This window comes from Ruditapes philippinarum, unplaced genomic scaffold (assembly GCF_026571515.1).
Source record: "Ruditapes philippinarum isolate M1 unplaced genomic scaffold, ASM2657151v2 ctg4036_1_1_1_1, whole genome shotgun sequence".
Taxonomy (NCBI): Eukaryota; Metazoa; Mollusca; class Bivalvia; order Venerida; family Veneridae; genus Ruditapes; species Ruditapes philippinarum.
The window spans coordinates 96,600-122,022 of NW_026853777.1; the positions used below are offsets into that span (position 1 = coordinate 96,600).

The following is a 25,423-nucleotide window of genomic DNA, read 5'->3' on the forward strand; positions in this document are numbered from 1 at the left end:
CATTGTTTTTAGTTACATTTGTATGATAGTATGCCTACATATGCAGTATTATTTTATGTTGTTCATTGTATGCACCTTGTTCATAGAATAATTCTTATGAATGAGCACTAATCTCAATCTCCAAGACTTAGGAAGCTGACTTATAATAATGTAATTGTCACTCTGTACATAATATTACATGTTATATAATAACTTGTGTTTTAGAGATAGGAACAAGATGCCAACACTTGTAGTATGGATTCATTGAGAGAAGCTGACCATGGTATTACCACTGTTGACCTCTGGGCAATATTTGCTGCAAGGTTCGACCAATCATATGGCTCCAGGAATATCAAACTTTTGTCTCCTGTAAAACAATACAAGATGTTAGAATAACTTTGAATGTATATTCATCATTGATCAATTTACACATACAATATAATTTTGTATAGAAACAAAAATGTTAGAGAGAGCAAAATTCTATGATGAACTAAAAAAACACACATTGTCCATAAAAGCTAGATATTCTTCAAATTTGAACATTCATATAACAAAACTATCATTCATTTAGTAAAACTATAATCAGTTAAAAAGGACCACTTTTGCCTTGATTTTAAGCAAAGAATTTGTATGTGGTCTTTGTTCAGAGGTGGTCTTTACTGCAGGGGTAATCATATTTCTTGTCATTTTCTTATCCTCATCAATTAAAAACAAATGTACAAAAATTTGTGATTTGTGAAAAAAGTGGTGATTAAATTTTGAGACAGATATTTTTGTTTTCAAATCCCTAACTACAGTACCAAACAACTTAGTCCAGTTCATACTCCCCTTGTATAAAATCTCAATGAGCATGCTTTCAAGTCTGTTAGACTCAAAACAGAACATCAAAATGAACTTCTACATAAAATCTTTGACCTACCCTTTTCAAATAAGTTACTACATTGTCCACAGTTCTCCAATGACTCTGGAATATCTATTGTTATGTCTGGACTGACTCCATCAGCTGTCATCACGCTGAGCAACATTTGGTCTTTTCTCTCTAACAACCACACTAAAAATACAAATATACACTGGCCAACTTAATTGATAAAGTAATTTGAACGCAAAATTATTACTCCTGCATTCACATATTTTCTCTTTTTGTAAATTAAGATTCATATTGAATGGAAATACTGAATTTTACTTGTCATAGGTAATAAGTTGATATTATTGATAAGTCTAAGCATAGTCTGTTTTTGTAAATCAATATTATCAATATGTTTAAGCATACCCTGTTTCTTGCAGATATCTTGGAGAATATTGACAACCCCTGTGGTTACACATTTTGGACATTGAGGCCCTGTGGGAGGGGCTGCAACACCATCCTCTATGTCTGTTGTCTCTGACGATGGGGCGGCAGCGTTTCCTTGCTCATTCCCTCCTGGATGTGATAGAGTATCTAAAAAAAATTAACATAGTCCCTCATTGATAAAATCTGAAACAGACCAACGTATTTTTAACTGTTTAACAGTTGTGTTTTATACATATATTTCACTTCAAAGTCATGCACCTTTTACAACATATGACTTCAAAATAGATTTATATTCCGATTTGCATAAAATGACATTTTCCCTCCAATTTTAATGGCACCTTGACTCCATCTTAATTATATAACACATCTTCAAACATATCAGAGCTACATTGTTTCAATAATGACATGAAATCAATAAATTCTGAAAATGTATTTGTTACTATAATAGTGATAAAATGGTTATGTATTACAATGGCTAGAAACATCACCTTACATTTTTAAAACCAAGACCTTCAAGGTAATTTACAGCTTAAGGTCATACAATGTGACAAAAATGGAGCACTAATCAAGAGACTTGAGACAGTCCAAATATATAGGCTCTACTTTACAGAATAACTATGTACTGTCAAAGGTAAACCCTTTATCTGCTGACACTGAAAGTGATTAAAACTTGCCAACCAGTATAAAGCAAGTTCAATGAAGTTTGACCAGGCTAGCTGAATTTATGAATTTGATATTAAAATCGTTTAAACATTGAATAGACTCAGACAGGACAAAACACTGATTATTTTCCAGATCTATCTATCCATGAATGGGGTGGGTGGGGGATGGCCATAACAATTTTCAACACTTGACACCTACCTGTTGGTAAATGACTGTCAGCATCAATATTTAGTTTACTGTCATCTTCTATATTCAGTTTACTGTCACCTTCCAGGTATAAATCAGTATCTCCATTTAAACTGACATCTACATACTCTATATTTGCTTCAGAACATTTCGTCATCTCATAAAATACTGTTGTCTCTAATTCTAAATTGTATAAAGATAATAATTAAATTATACATAAATTATATAAGAAGTAACATTTTTTTTTTTTTTTTTTTTTTTTTTTTTCAGGCCCACATGGGGTAACCCCATTTATTCGCTTCGTCTTATAACCATATGTGGGTCGAAGCACATCCCACAGTGGTTTTTACAATTATTTTGTTTTCATGCATATGAACGGTTATACCAGATGTGGAACCAATGTAATGAAAGAAAAAAAAAAACAACAATTACAACAAAAAAAAAAATCAAAAAGAAAACACACACACACACACACCACACACACACACACACACACACACACACACAACACACAAAATAACAACAACAACAACAAAAACACAAAGAGACAAGGACGACACATGCATTCATACTCGCACTCATAACCGTATTTTTTTTTTAAAGAAATGGTTTCAAAAGCATCAACAGTATATAAAATCTAAAGCATGCTATTTTGGCTTGAATTATTTCTTAATTACTTAAACTCAAAAACAGTACTTTTCAGTGTAGAAATAATATTTTCTCAGCTGACATTTTTCTTTTTAAAATAGAAAAATAAATTTTCTAAAAAAGACTCCAAACATTTTCAAACTTCGGTAATCTATTATTTATGATTGCTACCTCTTTATCAGTCTTGAGCTTTTGTGTTATAAAGTTTTTTGGCTGCAATCATTGATAAAGAAAGATCAAGCATTTTACACTGATAAATATACATTTTAAAGTATACTAAAAATAAGTTTTTTGCGTTAGATAAATCATCCTTTGCATTATAGCCAAACATCATTTCTTTTATACCTAAAGATAAAAAAGGTGCTTCATTTATTTTAAGAAATTCCTTTATAAATTTTTTGACAATGGGACACATCCAGAATAGATGCTCAATGCTTTCAAACATCATTACTACAAAAAAGAACATAAAGGACTTTCTTTATACTTAATTTTGTATAAAAGATGATTGGTTCCAATAATCCTGTGTAAAATTCTTGTTTGGAAACCATTGCAACTTAGCACATTTTGTAATTCTAAAAGGCATTTCGAATATAATTTTCCATTCGTTTTCAACTAAAAGCTAAATTAAGGTTATTTGTCCATTTTTCGATACTTGTTGGCTTTGATTTGTTTTTATTTAATATATATTATAGAAAGGTTTTGCTCCATTTTATGTCTGATATAATATCTTTAAAGTATAGCGGTATGTCTGGGCCAATGCTTTTTCTGTTGGATGTTATATATTATTTATATTTATTTAAAAATTGCTTAACTGATAGAATCATACCGTTGAAAATTAAGATATTAGATTGGACATTGTATCTTTTAATAAATTCATTATAAGATAAAAACTTTCCATCAGATATAAGGTGTTCTATGTTACAAACTCCAGCATCGAACCATGATTTTAAATATACGCTTTTTGAACCAATTAATATGTTATTGTATATAAAATAAAGGATGTTTTCCGAAAAGAATGATTTTTCGATTGGAATTAATTCAATATAGCGTGAAAATGCCGTAAAAGTGTCCTTCCAAAAAAGATTGTTTGTTTCTTTTGCAAGTTTATCAAAATAATGGTTTCCGCAGTGAAAAAACTTTTGCATATCTATTTTGTCGTAAAGAATACTTTTCCAACTAGCATTTGAGATTATTCTTTTAAACCATGTTATTTTTTAATGACATGATAAAGGCAGAAATATTTATCATCTGCAAGCCGCCCTCATCATAGTTTTTTACAATAACGGAAGACTTTATTTTTACATTTCCTTGCCAAATAAAGTCATAAAACATTTTATTTAATACACTGATTACATTTTCAGAAGGGTTTGGTAGTGAAATGAATAAATGATTAAGAGATGAAATCAAAAGAGATTTAATGACAGCAATTTTACCTATTGGTGTGAGAATTCTTCTTTTCCAATTTTGAATAACCTTTCGGATATTTTCTATTCTTTCGCTATAGTTTAAATCCATCATTTTACTTAAGTCAACATGAAAATTTATGCCTAACATTTTAAATTGATGTTGATTCCAAGACAATTTCCATCTTGTTTTTATACTGTTTTGAGAATATTTCATTTTTCCTATCCACACAACCTTAGTTTTATCAAAATTAACATTAAGTCCCGATAGCTGTGCAAAAATCTGACAAGATTTCCAAAGATTTATTTAAAGACGCACTTGATCCATCTAAAATCATTGTTGTGTCATCTGCAAATTGTGACAATTTATGTTCTACATTGTTATAATGTTTATTCCCTTTAATAATCTTATCATTTCTTATTTTTTAAAGCTAGAACTTCAGCACATAATATAAAAATATAACATGAAAGAGGATCTCCTTGTCGGCAGCCTCTACCTATTTTTAACAAAATTTGATAAAAACCCACATTGATTAACAGCAGAAGTTGCATCCTTATATAAAATATCAAACCATTTTTTTATAGACGGACCAAAGTTAAAAAAAGACAGAGTATTCTGTACAAATGACCAAGAGAGTGAATCAAAAGCCTTTTCAAAATCTATTAAAAGGAAAAGTCCAGGAATGTTATTTTCTTCAGTATACTGCATGATATCATAGATAAGACGGGTATTTTCTCCAATATATCTTCCTTTGATGAAACCTGTTTGATCTTTATTTATTAGTTTATCTAGAGTAAGTTTTATTCGATTCGCTATGCAACCTGCAGCAATTTTGTATACGGTATTTAGAAGTGTTATAGGTCTCCAATTTCTCACGAATTGTTTAGGTTTATTTTCTTTTGGAATACATGTTATTACACCTTGTGTTTGGGTCACTGACAATTTATTTGAAGTATAAGCATCATTGATAGCTCTTACCACAAAAGGACCTAAATTTTTCCAGAATACCTTATAAAAATCTGCACTAAAGCCTGATGTCCCCGGGCTTTTATTATTTGCCATATTTTGTAAAACTTTACTAGCTTCTTCATAATTTATATAGCCTTCTAATACATTGGATTCCGATTCACTTAAAACCGGTGCATCTATATTTTCTACAAATTGTAAAAATTGATCATTTGCATCATATGCTGATTTTTTGCTGAAAAGAGTTCTATAAAAATCTTCAATTTCTTTTAATATTAACTTTTGATCATTAAGAATACTACCGTCGTCTTTTTGAATCTTATGTATAGTCTTAGTTATGTAACTATGTTTTTCTAAACCGCAAAAAAAATTTGAAGGTTTTTCTCCTTCTATCGTCCATTTTGCTCTTGACCTAATAAGATAACCTTGAAGCTGAATATTATTAAGTTCTTTTAAATTATTTTGCAATTCTTGCAATCGGTTAAGTTTATCGTCTGACAAGTTTGATTCGATTTCTTGTATTTCATTTATTATTCTTTTTTCATCATTTCTTTCTTTTTTCTTAAGATAACTGCTGTAAGATATAGCTGTCCCTCTCAGTTCCATTAAAAGTGTTTCTAAAAACAACTGATCGTTTATCGTAAACTGAATTTCATCATTTGGTATTTCCGATATATTTTCAAGGTTATATATAGGTAAAGCATACTGTTTTTTAATATCAACTATTTTTGTCTGTATTTTATTCAAATAATCTATATCTTTTAAAAGGGAAATTATTTATGTTTCCATAGACCTTTTCCGTGTATAAAGTCATTAAACTTTATCTTCATTATAACAATTGAATGATCTGACTGATAGCTTGTCTCAATTTTAATATTTTCTACATGAGGGAAAATTGTTTCAGTTACCAGGAAAAAATCAAGGCGTGCTTGTTGGAGTGGAGTCGGTTTACGCCAAGTGTATCTGTTCAGATTTGGAAAAAATTCTCTGAATGGATCAACAAGATTTCGCTGATCAATATTTTGTAATATAAAATTTCTAGCTTTAATATTATTTACAAATTTATAGTTGTAATAATCTTTGTCAGGATCTAGAACTAAGTTAAAATCTCCACACAGGATATAAGAATCGTTTCCTATTCTGTCAATGATATCAAACAGTTCACTGTAAAAAATTGGTTGATCTGTATTTGGACCGTAAAGATTTATAAGGGTTAATCTTTTTTCCTCAATTGTTAAGTCTAAAACAATAAAGTTTCCTTTGTTATCAATATGTTTGCTATGAATATTATATTCAATATTTTTATTAAAAAGAATTGCAACTCCCCGTGAATTGGATGTCCCTTGGCTCAGGAAACATTCACTATTCCATTCACAGTATATATTTTTATTCATATTTAACGTTAAGTGTGTATCTTGTAGACAGTAAATACTGCAATTTTTCTGCTTCAAAAATCTAAATAACTCAATTCTCTTTTTTGAACCGTTAAGACCTCTACAATTCAAAGATAGGATATTTAGGCTACTTGAATTCATCTAAAACGTATATTTGAAAAAGAAAAAAATACATGCTTCAAGGAATGTAATGTGAACAAAACACAAACAAATCAATAAATCATTCATACATACATATAAACAGTTACAGACACACACACACATTTATACAAAATAAACACAGAAAGGACAATTGTTCCCAGTATAAAACTTGAGAAAAATTAATAAATCACTTATAGACTGGATATATTTTTCATTTTGTATAACTGCAAAAATGTGAGAGTAAAATGAACCCGGATGGCTGGACTATTTTTTCTTTTTCTTCTGTATATAAACAAGTGCTTGAAAGACACTGTCTTCTTTTAACCAGAATAGTTTAAATAAATATAGCTTAAATAAAAAAAGAAAAATCGAGCTAAAATTAAGATAGAAGCGTCTGATATTTTTTTAAAAGCTTACATTTATTTCTTAGAAAAAAAAAAACATATAAAAGAACAATGGTAGACAATTTACTTTGAGTAAAAAAATATACAGAAAAATGCATAAAAAAAGTTTCATTGTGAGAGAAAAAAAAAAAAAAAAAAGAGAACAGTTCAAACCAATAGATATTAATTTTGGGCATCATATATATATTTAAGCATACAGTAAATGCTAAGTGTTGATTCTTGCAGAGATATAACTTTAAGGCATAATATGCACTTTTATAAAACTGACTTATAAGTATTTATGCATTTATTATGTGCTGCATGAATAGAGTGATGGAGAAAAAACAAAAACAAAATTTTTTAAAGCACAATGAATAGTGTATCACTAAATTAAAGTTATATTGAAAAAGAACCTCAAAGTAATGTCTTTGCGAAAAAGCGAAAAAACAAAACGAAACAGAAAAGATCATTACAGAGAGATTAAAAAAACAAACAAACAAAAAACATGTTTAAACATACTAAAAAAGAAAAAAAAATCTATCTTTGTGATTATTTTATTGATTTTATTGCTTTTTATTAATATTATTGCTTTTATTATTGTTATTATTATTATTATTTATTATTATAAGTCACGCTAAACACAAAGATATGCATGAAAATCACTAGGGTAATGTCTTGGTAAAAAAGACAAGATCATTACAGAGACTATACCTAAAAAAGATTGAATAAATAAACAACAAAAGCAAAAGCAAACAATTTTTTTTTTGCTAAATGTCAAGTATATGTAGACATTTGTTATTTTAAAATCATTGTAACTTAAGTTTTAGCATTTTCATATTCCGTATAACTGTTTATATAGAGAGAAAACAATTTAAAGTCAAAGGCTGTCCATATTATCATGTTTTATCTCTAAATAGTCTATTTTGGGATTTCCTTTTTCCTGGCCACGGAAGGTTCAACCAGTAATCAAAATCGACAAACTTGATTTCTTTTGTCTTAAATCGTTTTATTCCATTTTGGTCGTCCATGAATGTCGCAAAAATCTTTCCATCCGTACACCAGCATTTTTTTTACTGCATTTGTATCTTTAAGGCGAAGAGAAGATAGCACCTGTTGATTCAACCACGTGAGATCATGGTTTTATGAAAATATTTGTTTGTTTTCAATCTCTTTATTTTTTTCGAAAACTTCATTTTAACTTGTCTTCGTACAAACTTTACAATAACAGGTCGATCTTTCCCTTTGTACTGCCCTAGCCTGTGTGCTATATCAATGTTCTCTTCTGTTATTGACATTGAAAGTTTTTCGTTCAAAAGGGACACGACCTTTGTAGTTGTTTCCTGAGAGGACTGTTTTTCTGAATCGCCAGGAACACCATATATTCTGATGTTGTTTCTGCGGCTGTACTGCTCTAGGTCATTTAAAACCCTGTCATTTGTTTCAGTTTCTCGTCTGACCCTATCACGAATACATTGCATTTTGTCCTTTATTTCATCTAATTCATTTTGTTTGTTTTTCAAATCTTTTTTAAGTTGATCTGTTTCAGACGTAACATGATCTCACAGTCATGTAATAAAAACAGCCACACACAGTAAATACCATAATATAGAATTTTATTTATAAAGTTCAATAAATATTGTTATACAGAAAGCCTATGGCAAGCAATATAGTTTTCTTTTTCGATAAATTTAATAAAATATTTATTTTACACGACAATAAATGCGTGATTCTTTTTATTACGCAACTTAAACAAATAAAAAATTAATAACCATAAATTTGTTTTCGCGTTTTTACGTGTGTTTTTGTACGCCACTGTTATAATACACGTAATGTAATGTAATAAATCCTGGTTGAAGTCCAATGAAAACAATCATATTCAGAGCATAAGGCTAATATAAGTAAATAACCTTACATTTGACAAAGTTTTCAAAACACTTTCTAAATTTTGATAAAAAATATTATGATTTTAAAGGTTTGTTGCTTTGAATGACACTAATCCAGTGCTTATATTTTTTTATTGGAGAATTATTGGTAAAAACGTATTAAAATGGGAGGATATTAATTTCATCTTGTTAAGATGTAAAGAGCATTTACCAGTTTCATAGTAGTCAAACACTTTAACAGCTGATGGTTTATGTTCCTTTACTTCTACTTCCAGAACTATACCAAACTCAAAACACACCCTCATACTTGTGTACAGCTGAAAATCATTATATAATATTTGTTTAAACATATTTTATGCTGCTGTTTTTGTACACATTTATAACAGTTCATTATCGTAATATTAATACAAAAGTAGCAAATCATGATCAAATATATAATTTAATGAATGTTGGCAAACTTTAAATTGTCATATCAAATTTTAAAATTTATAAAATTTATAAGAAGCATAAAAGGAACAAATCAAATATCTATCATATACAGTACATTTCCCTAAAAAAAATGAGTCAACAAGCACAGTGTTCAGAAGATTTTAATTAATCTTGTATGGTGAAAATATTTTAATAACATAATGCAATTTAAATGTCAATTTAATATATGTCTCTTGAAATCAAGTTAATTTTGTTTTTACTTTCATTGTGTAAAATATCATTAAGACAATTTATCATTTCGATGAAAAATTATATTTATATATATTATGTATGGTGGCATATTTCTGCCACCAGACAACCATATAACTAACTAGTTAATTAAGAGGTTAACTAGTTAACCTCATAATTAACTAGTTAGTTATCAGGTTAACTAGTTACATAACTAGTTAACCTCTTAATTAACTAGTTAGGTATCAGGTTAACTAGTTACGTAACAAGTTAACCTCTTAATTAGCTAGTTAGGTATCAGGTTAACTAGTTACGTAACTAGTTAACCTCTTAATTAACTAGTTAGTTATCAGGTTATCTGGTGGCAAAAATATGCCACCATAATTATGTTATTTTTTATCTTTATAATCTCCTTTATATTGTCAAACCTATTTATGCATGTCAAAAGAGAATATTTTGAATGACAACAAGTTAAGAAAGATCATTTAAGGGGAAACAACTTATATCAGTAATGGGAGATTCTTAATATGAATTCTTAGGTTGATAATTCATGTGATCAGTTAATGGGAGATAATATCAATCTGAATCAGTTGTTAAGAGAAGGTCTTTTGTATGATCATTTTAAGAAATAATCTATGTGAGAAAGGGAGATAATTTGAATGATCAAACAAGGGAGACAATCCATGTCAAAGGAAGCTTATTATATTTCAAATGTTCAATAAAGGAGTGATAATATATATGACAATGGGAGATAATCTGAATGGTGAGTAGAGGGGAGATGATTTCACCTATTGAAGTAAAAGTTGACAGTATCAGAGGAGATAATTTTACCCACCTCATTGAAGTAAAAGTTGACAGTATCAGTGGAGATAATTTTACCTACCTCATTGAAGTAAAAGTTGACAGTATCAGAGGAGATAATTTTACCTACCTCATTGAAGTAAAAGTTGACAGTATCAGTGGAGATAATTTTGCCTACCTCATTGAAGTAAAAGTTGACAGTATCAGAGGAGATAATTTTACCCACCTCATTGAAGTAAAAGTTGACAGTATCAGAGGAGATAATTTTACCTACCTCATTGAAGTAAAAATTGACAGTATCAGAGGAGATAATTTTACCTACCTCATTGAAGTAAAAGTTGACAGTATCAGTGCAAATAATTTTACCTACCTCATTGAAGTAAAAGTTGACAGTATCAGAGGAGATAATTTTACCCACCTCATTGAAGTAAAAGTTGACCGTATCAGAGGAGATAATTTTACCTACCTCATTGAAGTAAAAGTTGACAGCATCAGTGGAGATAATTTTACCTACCTCATTGAAGTAAAAGTTGACAGTATCAGAGGAGATAATTTTACCCACCTCATTGAAGTAAAAGTTGACCGTATCAGAGGAGATAATTTTTTGAAGTAAAAGTTGACCGTATCAGAGGAGATAATTTTACCCACCTCATTGAAGTAAAAGTTGACAGTATCAGAGGAGATAATTTTACCCACCTCATTGAAGTAAAAGTTGACCATATCAGAGGAGATAATTTTTTGAAGTAAAAGTTGACCGTATCAGAGGAGATAATTTTACCTACCTCATTGAAGTAAAAGTTGACAGTATCAGAGGAGATAATTTTACCGACCTCATTGAAGTAAAAGTTGACAGTATCAGAGGAGATAATTTTTACCTACCTCATTGAAGTAAAAGTTGACAGTATCAGAGGAGATAATTTTACCTACCTCATTGAAGTAAAAGTTGACAGTATCAGTGGAGATAATTTTACCTACCTCATTGAAGTAAAAGTTGACAGTATCAGAGGAGATAATTTTACCCACCTCATTGAAGTAAAAGTTGATCATATCAGAGGAGATAATTTTACCTACCTCATTGAAGTAAAAGTTGACAGTATCAGTGGAGATAATTTTACCTACCTCATTGAAGTAAAAGTTGACAGTATCAGAGGAGATAATTTTACCCACCTCATTGAAGTAAAAGTTGACCGTATCAGAGGAGATAATTTTACCCACCTCATTGAAGTAAAAGTTGACCGTATCAGGGGAACGTTTATCCATCTCGTATTTTTTCAAGTCTATTTCTGCTGAGTTAACTAACTGTAAATACAACAACATATATCATTTATATATCTATGTAATAAACTATATGTACCCTCATTAAAATCTTACACTGACATTCAAGAACAAAATTGCCACTTTCTCACATTAACCTCTGGCACAAGAACTTACAAGGCAAACAGGTAGACACAACAATGTTAAACACTCCTTTAAAATGCATCAACTACTAAGTTCAAGTCTTAATTGAAAATAACCAGCTTTATAACAGTCTCAATTATTTTTTTATGTTTGATTTCAGACACCCAAGCACATTGGTTCTACCATCTTTATTTCATTACCACAGAGCAAACTTAAAAGAAAAGTTTACCCAAAAGTCCTTGTAACAAGCTACAAATATGTCATAAGATTAATACATATTAATGAAAAATTATAGATCTCATACATATGGAAAATGTAAAAGACCATTAGAAAATTCTCTATTTAAATTCTATACATTATAATATTCAAAGAAACATTTACATGTTGCAATGATTTAACATCAGGTATCCAACCACTGGCCAGTTTTACTTCTATAACAACCATGTTACTCATTTCATCTTCTCCATGGTAACTGTATAATCAGAAACATTAAACATATCAATGATAACTCAATGGTAATGGTATAATTAGAAATATTGTAAATATCAATGATAACTCAATGGTAACTGTAAATTCAGAGAAAAATATTTTTTTCTAGATCAATTATTCAATTCATAATTCAAAATCAATCTAACTGACAAGAAACAAAAACCATGAACTTTGCACTATAGACCTAAATATTTGCTTGGGACACATTATCTTCTGATTGTGAATATTTATTAAGATCATGGAAGAATATAAATTATGATAAAAAAATGTATTTGATGACTGATGGGATGATATTTTTTAGAAACATGCTCCTGAAAAACAATGAAGCAACCTATTGAACAGTTTATTAGCATGTATTGCAAAAAGTGTTAATGGCTTTAAATGAAAATTTTATTTAAAATAGCCATCAGAATCATCCATGTATGGGAAATGTGTGTGAGCTATAAATCTGATTTTCATAACTCTAATCATAGTTTTTATTTCCGAAGATTGCTCACCTTGCACAAACTTTGACAGTTCTCTGTCGACAGTTATTATCAATAGCTTCTCTTCTAACTGGTGTTGACACTGACAATTTAAATACCTCATCATGTTTCTGCTTTCTTTCCAAATTATATCTATACGTTGTCTAAAATTCAGTGCAAGAAATTTGTTTAACACAACAATTATCATCTGATGATTTTAATTTGCTTCTGTATGCTTTGAAATTACAGAGACAAAAAATACCTTTCCCCAATCATGTGATGGACAGTCCATTTTTGGGAATATCATCATCAAAATTATTTACATGTACTTGTGTAGCTTTTTGTATACAGTCTATGTCAAATCAGATGAAGAATGAAGAATGCAAACTGGCTTCGATCTTTACTAAGTGGTGTTAGTCTTTGATTTTTGGAAATAGTTGGCCTATTACAAGAAAGCTTTAATGTCAGCTTTTGATTTGTGGATAATTTAAAAAACAAAATAATGAACATGTTTTGCTTTGAGCAGTTTGGCTCAAACAAAATAAACAGAGATTGTTTATTCTTCTAAAAGATAAGTATATCATAAAGCTAAAATTGAGTGATTCAGTCTGTACATGCCTTTAATTTACTACACATGGATGACATAAACTCTTGCATTACCACTGCAATTGCTCTGAGTTAAACTAAATTCTTCAATTATTTTGCTTTGTGTAGTTGCAGCTTTTAAGTGTTTGTTTTCTATTATCTTTCCTTTGTAACATTATCAGAATCTAATATATCCTCACCTGTAATAGTACACATCCCTCTCCTTTAGCAGTAATATGGAGATCTGACCTTGGATTGTCAAGGTCATATTGTTGCAGGATAATGCTGTTTTTATGTGTCACACTGACATCCTTGGAGTATACGTTGTCATCCACAATGTTTACATTGACATTAAGTCCACCACCATAGATACGCTCAGCAAACAATGACAATGCTTGTAGGGCTACAACTGTGTCCTAATGAAATAAAGAGATAACTTTATTACTGAATTTTCATATAAAAATTCTCATATCATTTTATTTAAGTAAATGTACATAGTGCTGTTGGCCGCCTAGATCCTAATTGACCTACAGGTACCAACAATCAGTCAAACATTTAACAGACTGAAGCCAGAGACAGAATTTATTGTATGATACTAATATAAGCAAAGGAGTTGAAGATTATTTGATTAATTGATATTGATGGATTGAACACAGGGCTCATCAAAATGCATCTTCATACAAAGTTTGAAGTTCCCAGGTCAATGAACATTGATTTAATGGTCAGTTTTATGTTTTGTAACAACAGGTCACAATCACCTTGATATTTTGGCAGGTAGAATCAAGGTACAACATAACATACAAAGTTTGAAGTTGCCAGATCAATTCATTTTAATTAAATGGTCAGTTTTATCTTTTGTTTTTAAAGGTCCAAGTGATCTTTTTTGACCTTTTGATCTGTAAATGTGTGTGGTAGACAGTATTTATCAAGGTGCAATATCAAATTAAGTTTCAGTATAATGACTTTAATACTATTGATGTAAATGACTATAAACAAAAACTTGACCAAAAAGATTAACCAGCATTGATGAGAAGGTCATGACAAAAGCTCTGGACTGTCTTCAAGAAGTGAATCTAAAATTGTTAATTCAATGTTAAAAGGATTATTGAAAGACAGGAAGAGTAACATCTACTGAAGCTCTTGACTCATTTTTATCTAATGATAATAATCTTTGGAAAATGATATATGATATAAAATCCATAAACCACATGCTTAGACCAATGAAAAAATAGTTTGCATTTAAATTGTTTAAAATGAGGTTTTCTAAATAAACATACCTGTGTTGAAGCAAAGCCACCATAAGCATTTCTCTGATTGGTTAACCAGCGTACTATTGGCATGATGTCACTAATAGCAACATTCTTGTCTTTTGTTAACAATGCCAGGAGTGCATAAGCTGTGATCTCTATTTCTGCTGATGCTGCACGACCTTGACCTGACAAAATGGCAGGCATCTTTTCCCTTTTCCAGTGCATGGTGTCTCCTTCAATATAACAAGGTAGGCAAATCAAATTGTGAGAAAAATATGACAAGATTGAAATCAAGGTGTGGAAAATGAATTTTCATTTCAAGTTTCAAACACTCTTTCAGATATATGTAGGTGTAGCATTAATCTTGCATTAGCTTATTGGATATGAAAGAACTCAAAGGACCATCACTGAGTGTAATCAACATAATGACATACAAATGGAACCCAGTACATACCCTCCATGATGGCTTTATCCTTGAGTCTCTGCAACAATATTTCAGTAAATCTACTGTTAGGTTTATACAAGGTCATAGCATAGGCAACCAGGGCATGTGTATAGGTGTCTGTCAGGTTATCTACCTGTATACATCGCACAGCAAGTGCAACAAATGGCTGAAAATACAAATTACACTATATATAGCATACATCACAACTACATAGTATCAAAACAAGACCTAAATATATATTTTTTGTAATCTTTGAACCTGAGAAAATATGGTTTTCATTTACATAAACAGTCTAACGTGTCTATATCGTTCAGCTGACTGTGTGGCACTGCCACTGCCTAGAATGGACCCCGCTCAACTTTTATATTGAAGTAAAGAATAATCCCTGAAAACATTATTTTCTACTAAAATTTGATATTGACGGTCAAGGTCATTTGAAGGTGAATGTCAAATATAGGTCACATTTGAATTAATAATCACGTCAGTTTTGTCTTATTAAGTGTTCCTTTGCCAAGAATGAATCAAATACTTAAGTAAATATTAAGGTTATAGCAATCTTAGCAAATTTCAATAATTTGACCTTAATGGCAAAGATCAAATAAAGGTCAGGGATATATTTGAATAATTCAATATGCAGATTTTGTTATAAGGGTTCTTTCTTTCAAGAACAAATCAAATTCGTAAGTAAATAACAAAGTTATGGCAATCTCAGCTAAATTCAATACTTGACCTTGATGATCAAGGTCATATTTAGAGTACTTAACATGTCAGTTTTATTATAAGTATTCTTTTATCATTAGTGAGTAAAAATTAAATCCATAAATAAACAAAGTAATGACCCTGAATTGTAACAAAATTCAATACTTCATTGTTGCCATTGATATTACAAATATCATTATAAACATTAAAGCAGATTTTCCCTAAGTTTTGCTCAAGCTTTTATGTAAGCCATTCCAGCACTTTTAATTTTGAAATAAAGAAAAATAAAAGGAACACAAGCTAAATTAGAAAAACATACTTCATATTGCATTACATATTGACCCACTCTCATACTACATGTATGAATTGCATAAAGAAATACAAAAGTTTTTAAAACTTTGAAAAACAAGTAATGTCATGTCATAAAATTGTTTACATACCGGTGTTCTCTCTCTCATCATTTTGAAGGATTCCAGCATGGAGACAAGTACATAAGCTGTAAGAGCCCTCCTCTTATCACTTTTACTACCTATTACCCCACCCATCATGTATTTACTGAGAACCTTCCCTTCCTCTGAAATAACATCACACTTATATAAGTACTTTGTATTTAGTGGACAAATGTGTGAAACAAAGCCTTAAATATTCTTCTTGTCTAGATAGATTACATTAGACATAGTTACACATTTCTGTGGAGCCAGATAGATAAACAGTTTTTTTTGTTTCATGAAATTTAGAAGTAAAAACATGATAACACAAAAATAAATTTGCCATAAATGATAAATTTTACAAGACATCAAAACAAATGACAATAAAAATTTGTCAAAAGTTTTTTTGGTTTGTTTTGGTTATAATGCCATTTTTTAAACACAGTTCTGGTCATATTACAACATTTATGTCACAAACACTATGAAATTCTTTTGAAATAGAAGAAAAATATTCTTCATGCTTAACCATTATCTGCCTCTTAATTTCATAATGGAAAGTTCTGTGAAAAACCTAATTAACGGTATTATTGTGACAAGATAATAATGTTTTACTACAAATTTTTTACTTAAGTTTCTAGCAGAAGATTTATCATACCTATAAAGCAGCCGTCAACACCCTGTTTATTGATAAGAAACTCCCAGGTTTTAGTTTGGATCTGTTTTCTGTCTATGTAAATAAAGTCGACTGCCTGTTGTAAGGTCTTGAACACAAAGGCACTGAGCCATGTGCTACCATGATCATCACCATCACCAAAAGCACTATAGGAACCATCCTTATGCATGAATGTCAGTTGTTGCTGGTAACCTGAACAAATATGATAAATATTGTATAAAAATTGATCATTATTAGAAGTTTTTTATACAAGAACTCATGTTTCAACCCTTCAACATTTTATTGATTGATAAATTTAAGTCATGGTGGCCCCAACTATTGACCTAGTGACTAAAAACATATGGGGTCTTCTTGTTAAAAATTATTTCATATTGATATGAATTTTGATGAATGTGGGTCAACCTGGGCAGATGTTATTGTATACATTGTTACTTTTTAACCAATGAAATAAAAAACAAAGAGGTACTCAATGTGAGAAACATCCTACAGGTTTCAAAAGATAAGTAAAATTAAACAAGTGATAGAGCTGAAAAGCATTTCAAATACAAGGTTGTTGTGGCCTTGATCTAATGAGCCTTAAAAATAAAATGCTTTTATTTATTGAATATAGACAGAGGGGAAGCACACTAATGCATGGAGCACAATCTCATTTAATACCAAGAAATTGGGCTATATGAAATATAATAAGATCACTGTATCACTCACCTTTATTGAGATGGTCTACTGTTTTAATTTCAAGGTCATCTGTGAGTTGGTTGGTCATTGAGAGATATCGGAGTATAGCAACATTTGGTGCCAGTCGAATCATGTTCTGCTCACCACAGCCAGTTGGTATCAGGATTAAATCCTCTAAACCACTCAATACAGGACCCATTATATCACCTGTAATATTATTATAGTGTACAGACTGAATATTATTACAATTTATGTGAAGCATTATAACTCCATTTACATGATAACCATCAATTTTGCAAATTTATTAAGAGGAGACAGTTCGAAGAATTAATGTAATCATATAACAGTTGTTCTAACTAGGCATCTTAAAACTAATTTACAAGTTGATAATTGTCATTCTGTTTGAAGTAGCTGTGAGGGCAAAGCAACATTGAGTATTATGAAATCTAACTAAAGAGAGAAAAGTCAGTTAAACACTAGGAATTTAAACTTACTAAAGTTGCGATTGGCAAACTTAACATTTTTTTGAAGCTGATATGGCATTTAGTTACCACAATTATAAACAATTAGGGAGTAATGATATATATATACCAATAACACTGAACCAGCCTCGGAGAGAACCAGGTATAAGAACATCACTATCGGGTATGTCAGCACTTATAGTCTTCTGAAAACCATCTACAGAATCTACAAATAAAACAGTGGCCTTTAAAAAGTATTTGCATAAATTTGAAATATATTATTTCATTTGAAAAATGATACCAATATTGATAAAATAATTGATATAATTCAAAACCAATTTCTATGTCCTTGTATACACTGTTTAAGATCTTTCAGTTATCATTTTCAACCATCCCATGATATTTCAATTTATTAGCAGTGTTTTGAAGACTCAGATAATGTAAATGAAACAATTTTGAAGTTTGATTGTACAAAAATTAGATATTAACAATTTTTTTTGTTGAGAATTTTTACAATATAAACATAATTGTATAATTTGAAAGATAAATTTTGCTATGATTACCAGAATCTAAAGAAATAAAAAGTAACACAGAACCTTATTACAAAGAAGTTAGGTAAATTAATGTTTATAATTAAAAATTTACCTTGTGGACAAATAAACTGTGATCTGGTTGATTCCTCTTGTATGCCCTCTGCCTGAAAGATAATAAAGTACTTTCATTGTTTATAGATTTATGGAAAACTATGTCTACTTAACAGATCCAACAATGTCAGTATATGTTTGTGTATAGTTGCATAGTTGAAAAAATCAAGAAAGTTCTAAGCTTCATTATTAAGGCCTGGTCCTTTTCAGTAACAGACAAAGTTTAGATATTGTTATTGATGTTTTTTCTGATCAAAATTTCAACCAAATGTAAGATATACCTGAACTAGGAGCTGTTTGACAACTTTTTCTGTCACCAACTTATTATTGTAGTTTGCCGGTCTCTCTATTCTGTAACAAGACACCCTGTGCTCTCTAAGGAATGCCTGATCAATAAAAAAATACGAAACATGATAACATTCTCATATTTTGTGAAATGTACCTTTTTTGTCACCAAAATTATCAATATCTTATTTATTTTTTTACATTACCTGTTATAAAGACAATTTAAAACAAGATGAACAATTTTCTTGAACAATAACAACTGTTTCAACTTCTTTAGTGTGTCAGCTAAAGCTGCCCTGGTCAAAACAAGTACTTTTCACAGCAGTTTTCTAAAGGCCTTTGCAGTAGTACACAGCTCCTTGCTATGCCAGATATTTCAGAAAAATTGTAGCTTTTGTAGTTTTTCATGTTTGTTTAATAAAACAACATTTTGATCATTCTTTTCATGAAAATGGAATAATGGTTCAAAGGAAACAAACAGTATTTAACAACAGTGTGTGTGTGTGTGTGTATACAAAATGCTACTAATTCTCGGAGTTAACAACTTCACTCCCTTAACTTCAAATAAAAATTACTGAAAAAATATCAAATATCAGAATTTTGTAGGTCCCTTATTCTAATATATTGCACAATTTTCATAACATGACTAACAAACTGTCTATTTTTATGTTTTTTCTTAAAATCATGTTTGTGAAAATGCTGCATTATACACAAAAACAAGAGCTGTCGGTAGGACAGCATGCTCGACTATTCTAAGTGCTTGATAGTAAAAGAGCCTTGATAATGTTAAATTTTTTAAGTTCACAAAAGGGCTAATTTTTTTTGATAAATTCATGTTATAGGCCTTAGAGAGAGTCTAATTATACAGTATTGGCTTGACTTTTCGGAAGGTAATGTCACAAGGGTGTTTTATCGAGTATAATAATACTTATTACCTATGAATACATAAATTTGACAGAAAAGGTACAAAGGCTTGTTATTAAGATGTTTTATCAAGTAAATCACTGCTTTATTATGAATGCATAAAATTGTCCCAAAAAAGGCACAAACCCTTCAGTAGTTATTGAGATAACAGCTTACAAGCAAAACTTTACCATGAATTTCTAAGTTGAAAAAGGGAAGAAAAATCAGCCTAAATGCAAGATAGAATTATGGATCTTTGTCAGTGACCTACAATTATGACCCTAAATGCATATGTGAAGTTTTAAATAAATACCTTGAATAGTTATTGAGATATGTAAAACTTGCATGTAAAAATTAACCAAGAGACTAAGTAGAAAAGGGGATATGAATCAGCTTAATGCAAGATAGAGTTATGGAACTTGGTCAGTGACATACAATTATGACCCTCCAATTATGACCCTAAGTGCATGTGTAAAGTTTCAAGTAAATATCTTTGAAGACCTTTAACCAAAATTTCTAAGTTTCAAAGGGGCAAATAATTCTGCAAATATTGCAGGCAGAGTTATGCAATTTTGCAAACTGATGTACATTGTTACTATAAAAAAGTATTTCAAATTTCAATTGAATATCTCAAGCAATAATTGAGATATTTGACTTTACAAAAAAACTTTAACCAAAATTTCTAAGTTCCAAAGGGGCATAATTCTGTCAATATTGTAGGCACAGTTATCCAACTTAACAATCTGATGTACCTTGTTACTATAAATAAGTATTGTAAGTTTCAATTGAATATCTCAAGCAATAAGTGAGATATTTGACTTTACAAAAAACTTTAACCAAAATTTCTAAGTTAAAAAGGGGCATAATTCTGTCAATATTGTAGGCACAGTTATCCAACTTAACAATCTGATGTACCTTGTTACTATAAATAAGTATTGTAAGTTTCAATTGAATATCTCAAGCAATAAGTGAGATATTTGACTTTACAAAAAACTTTAACCAAAATTTCTAAGTTAAAAAGGGGCATAATTCTGTCAATATTGTAGACAGAGTTATCCAACTTGTCAATCTGATGTACCTTGTTACTATAAATAAGTATTGTAAGTTTCAATTGAATATCTCAAGTAATAATTGAGATATTTGACTTTACAAAAAACTTTAACCAACGCAGACGCCGACGCGGACGCCGACGCCGGGGCGACTACAATAGCTCTCATATTCTTCGAATAGTCGAGCTAAAAAATGGAAACAAATTCTAATAAGTTGACAAAAAATGTCAAAATGACACATATGCCCCCTCTCTCTAACTTTCAATGGGTAAATAGAATAAGAATCCATTATGAAAGTCTCAAAGAAACGTAATGGTATTTCCTTATGAATAACAAAAACAGTAAACAATTATCTTTTCAAAATACATGTAGTAGGTTTACAGCAATTTTAACAATCATAGTCATTTCTAATGCAATATGATTCAAAGCAGGGTAAATGTGACCTTGACCTTCTGCCCCCTGGTCCAAAAATCAAAAGGCGTCATCTACTGGCGGAGACCAATGCACCTGTTAAGTTTGAGGGTGAAAGCCCATGGGTTTTATTCTGATACAAAAGTTCAATGTGACATTGAAACAAGAGGGCCATGATGGCCCTGAGGTCGCTCACCTGTATATAGCCCCCGTCCCCCGGCCCAATTTTTACCCAAGGGCTTTTATTTGTTTATTTGAACAGACTTGGTAAACACCCATAAGAAGATGTTTCATGCAAAACATCTAAGTTCTAGCTCATTGGGTTTTTTAAAAGAAGATTTTTTAAGTTTTTACTATACACATATAGTTAAAAACAATGACATCCCTCGGGCAGGGCCAGTTTTGACCCCTGGGCTTTTATTTGAACAAACTTTGTAGATATTTACTTAAAGATGTTTCATGCTTAATATCTAAACTCTAGTTATTTGGGTTTTTTCAAAGAAGATTTTTAAGTTTTTGCTATGTATATAAGGAATATCAATGACCCCCGGGGCGGGGCCAGTTTTGACCCCAGGGCTTTTATTTGAACATACTTGGTAGACACCCATTAGAACATGTCTCATGCTAAATATCTTAGCTCTAGCTCTTTGGGTTCTTTAAAAGAAGACTTTTTAAGTTTTTACTATATGCATATAGGGAAAATCAATGACCCCCTGGGGCGGGGCCAATTTTGACCCCAGGGCTTTTATTTGAACAAACTTGGTAGACATTCACTAGAATATGTTTTATGCCAAATATCTAAGCTCTAGCTCTTCTGGTTCTTTAAAAGAAGATTTTTTAAGTTTTTACTATATGCATATAGAGAAAATCAATTACCCCCCAGGGCGGGGCCAATTTTGACCCCAGGGCTTTTATTTGAACAAACTTGGTAGACATTCACTAGAAGATGTTTCATGCCAAATATCTTAGCTCTAGCTTTTTGGGTTCTTTAAAAGAAGATTTTTAAGTATTTACTATATGCATATAGGGAAAATCAATGACCCCCTGGGGCGGGGCCAATTTTGACCCCAGGGCTTTTATTTGAACAAACTTGGTAGACATTCACTAGAAGATGTTTCATGCCAAATATCTAAGCTCTAGCTCTTACAGTTCTTTAAAAGAAGATTTTTTAAGTTTTCACTATATGCATATAGGGAAAATCAATGATCCCTGGGGCGGGGCCAATTTTGACCCCAGGGCTTTTATTTGAACAAACTTGGTAGACACTCACTAGAAGATGTTCCATGCCAAATATCTTAGCTCTAGCTCTTACAGTTCTTTAAAAGAAGATTTTTTAAGTTTTTACTATATGCATATAGGGAAAATCAATGACCCCCCGGGGCGGGGCCAATTTTAACCCCAGGGCTTTTATTTGAACAAACTTGGTAGACACTCATTAGAAGATGTTTCATGCCAAATATCTAAGCTCTAGCTCTTAGGGTTGTTTAAAAGAAGATATTTAAAGATTTTTCTTTCGGTTGCCATGGCAACCAGAGTTCTGCATGGAATTAAATTCTTTGAACAATTTTTAAAGGTGACCACCAAAGGAACATTCCTGTGAAGTGTGGATGAAATTGGCTCAGTGGTTTATGAGGAGATGTCATTTAAAGCAAAAGTTTACGGACGGACGACGGACGGACGGACGGACGGACGCCGGACGAAAAGCGATCACAAAAGCTCACCCTGTCACTTTGTGACAGGTGAGCTAAAAACAAAACAAAGAAAACAATACGGTTCATTTACTAGTCATGACCCATTTCTATACCAAGTTTGAAGTGCCTAGGATCAGACATTCTTAAGTTATTGATCATACAGACCAACATGTGCAAAGCAATATACTTACTTATTGAAGAGATTTATTACAAATGAGGGTTGACAAATGAAAAGTACAATTCAACTTTACAGAAGTTCTGTCAGGCCTGGCTTGAGCATTATGTTCTTATAGTAGCAAGCACATTAGTCACAGCAAGTTTAAAACAAAATAATATAAATGGTTCGATTCTATACTTACAGTGAATGTAATGCTTATTTTACCAAGAGCTGTAGGCTTTATTTTGAAGGAATGAGATTTGGACTGCTGACTACATATACACATCTGACCTATATTCTCATTTAGCAAACTATAGTTGTCATTCTCGTCCACTGTTACTTGAATCTGTAATAGATAATAATAACAACGTCTCCTACAACTTTGTGTTACTTATAGCTTAAATATGACCACTCCATAACTCGTGAATACTCTTGAGGTCATCATCTTTTTCAAACTTGGTCAGAATATTCCTTAAATTATATTTAGAACATATTTAAACAGTTTATCAGGGATCAAAAACAAAGTTGTCAAGTAAAATCAATGGAAAGTTCTGTAACCACTCTAAATAATAAAATGTATGATAATGTTTTAAAGCAACTTGGTATTGTTTTTCAGTCATACTGAAACTATTAAGATTATATTTTAACCATCACAATGTGAGCATTCTTTCAGACTCAATATGTACCTCCATACTCCATAGTTCCAACAATAACCTGTCAGCTGCTTGTATTGCTCCCCAACATTACAAACTTGATTCCTCTAGCAGATTTCAAACATATTTCTTTCATCTTATCTCATAAATTCAGAAAGCAGAGATTTCATTGAAACTAATGTATGATAAAAACATGTTCATTGGTTACTATCTTTGTCTTAAAATGGCTAAGGTAGTAATTTAAGAGTTTAAAATAACACTTACTGCAGTACAATGTGGTAGATAGTTAAACACCATGACATCCACATTGAGAATTTCTCCACGTATAACAGAGTATGGTAGTTTTACATTGATAAAGAATGGTTGGAAAGTTGTTATCTTGGAAATCTCTGATACACCAAGACCAGTGTTCTCATTTGTACACACAGTATTTCCCATCCACTCAGTTATTGTATCAGGGATTGTCTCCGAAATTACCATGGAGCCACTTGACCTAGTATAAAATATATCACAATCTATGACTTGATTTAACAATACTTATTTATAATATGACCTATAACAATAATACATTTAATAACCAATGACCTTTAATATAACATGTTAACATATGATCCATAAATATACATTACAACCTATGACCCATAAAAATTTATTTGCTTCTTTTTGGTTAAGAAGCTGATTTCAAAGTATATTTGTAATTTTGGCCTTCAGTCCAGATTAAACGTGACATTCTAGATGTTTAGAAATTACCAATTTCTCTGCAAGTGACCAAGTTCTTATCCTACATGCTCTGAATCAGTGGTAAGAGACAAATGACCATAAGATTCAATGTGTGAGATCAAGTCATGGAGAAATTTAGGATTGAACAAGCAAATCTTGATTACAAATTCAATGCTCTCCCTATATTGACCTAAAGGGGTAGACAGTTACATTTGTACCTATGACATATAGCAATCACTTAAGCATATGTCAGTTGCATTTAACTTACATTTAATTAATACAACACACAGAATGCAAAATTATTCTGTTACAATTCTAATTTGGTTAGCTATCATTGCCTTTCTTAGAACCTTTAATGTATTGTTAAGAAAAAGAATATTGTATATCCATGGCAACAATGCTGTACAATGGTGTTTAAATTTATTTGATTATGACAATGATGTATACTTACGGAACCTCATACATGTCCCATAGCCAGGTATCAGGGAAGTTTTTACGGATGCTGGAAACCAGGTCTTTATTATCCTCCGGTTCTACAAAATATTTAATTATTATCATATATATACAAATGTATTACATATTTGATTTGTTTAAACTTGCCAACTGAATAAACAATGGTATGGAAAAACAAGTATAAATAATAAACCACTTGCATATCAATGATTAGTAACATTTGTAGTTTGAAACTTTAAACTGATACTTAGTAACAAAAGAGAACAAGTTAAGATTACAAAGTTAACATATTATTATTTAAGCTCAACAGTCACCTGCAAATGAAGACAAAATCATGTAAGTAAATGCAAAGATGTTTCATTTACTTTTCATGAAACTGTTCTCTTCTCGTCCTTTCTTTGTGGAATATAAAACATTGTAACTGCTAGAGTAAAATGGTTGATTTTCAAAACTTTGCAGCCATTTCTTACAGGATTAAACACAGCTTAGAGTTT

General features: G+C 30.8%; 1 protein-coding gene across 1 annotated transcript; it reads right to left on the reverse strand.

Moving 5' to 3' along the window:
- On the reverse strand, positions 1-25,009 carry LOC132737855 (alpha-2-macroglobulin-like protein 1; the record flags this gene model as incomplete). The annotated part of the gene is made up of 20 exons (XM_060725220.1): positions 1-346; positions 899-1,030; positions 1,250-1,417; positions 2,132-2,302; positions 9,150-9,255; positions 11,612-11,695; positions 12,176-12,266; positions 12,781-12,911; positions 13,533-13,748; positions 14,610-14,815; positions 15,037-15,193; positions 16,167-16,300; positions 16,810-17,019; positions 17,533-17,709; positions 18,094-18,189; positions 18,609-18,660; positions 18,889-18,993; positions 23,306-23,449; positions 24,021-24,249; positions 24,928-25,009. Coding segments are annotated over 20 exons (2,837 nt in total), but the record flags the coding sequence as incomplete, so codon positions are not given.
- Between the last annotated feature and the right edge of the window lie 414 nt (positions 25,010-25,423).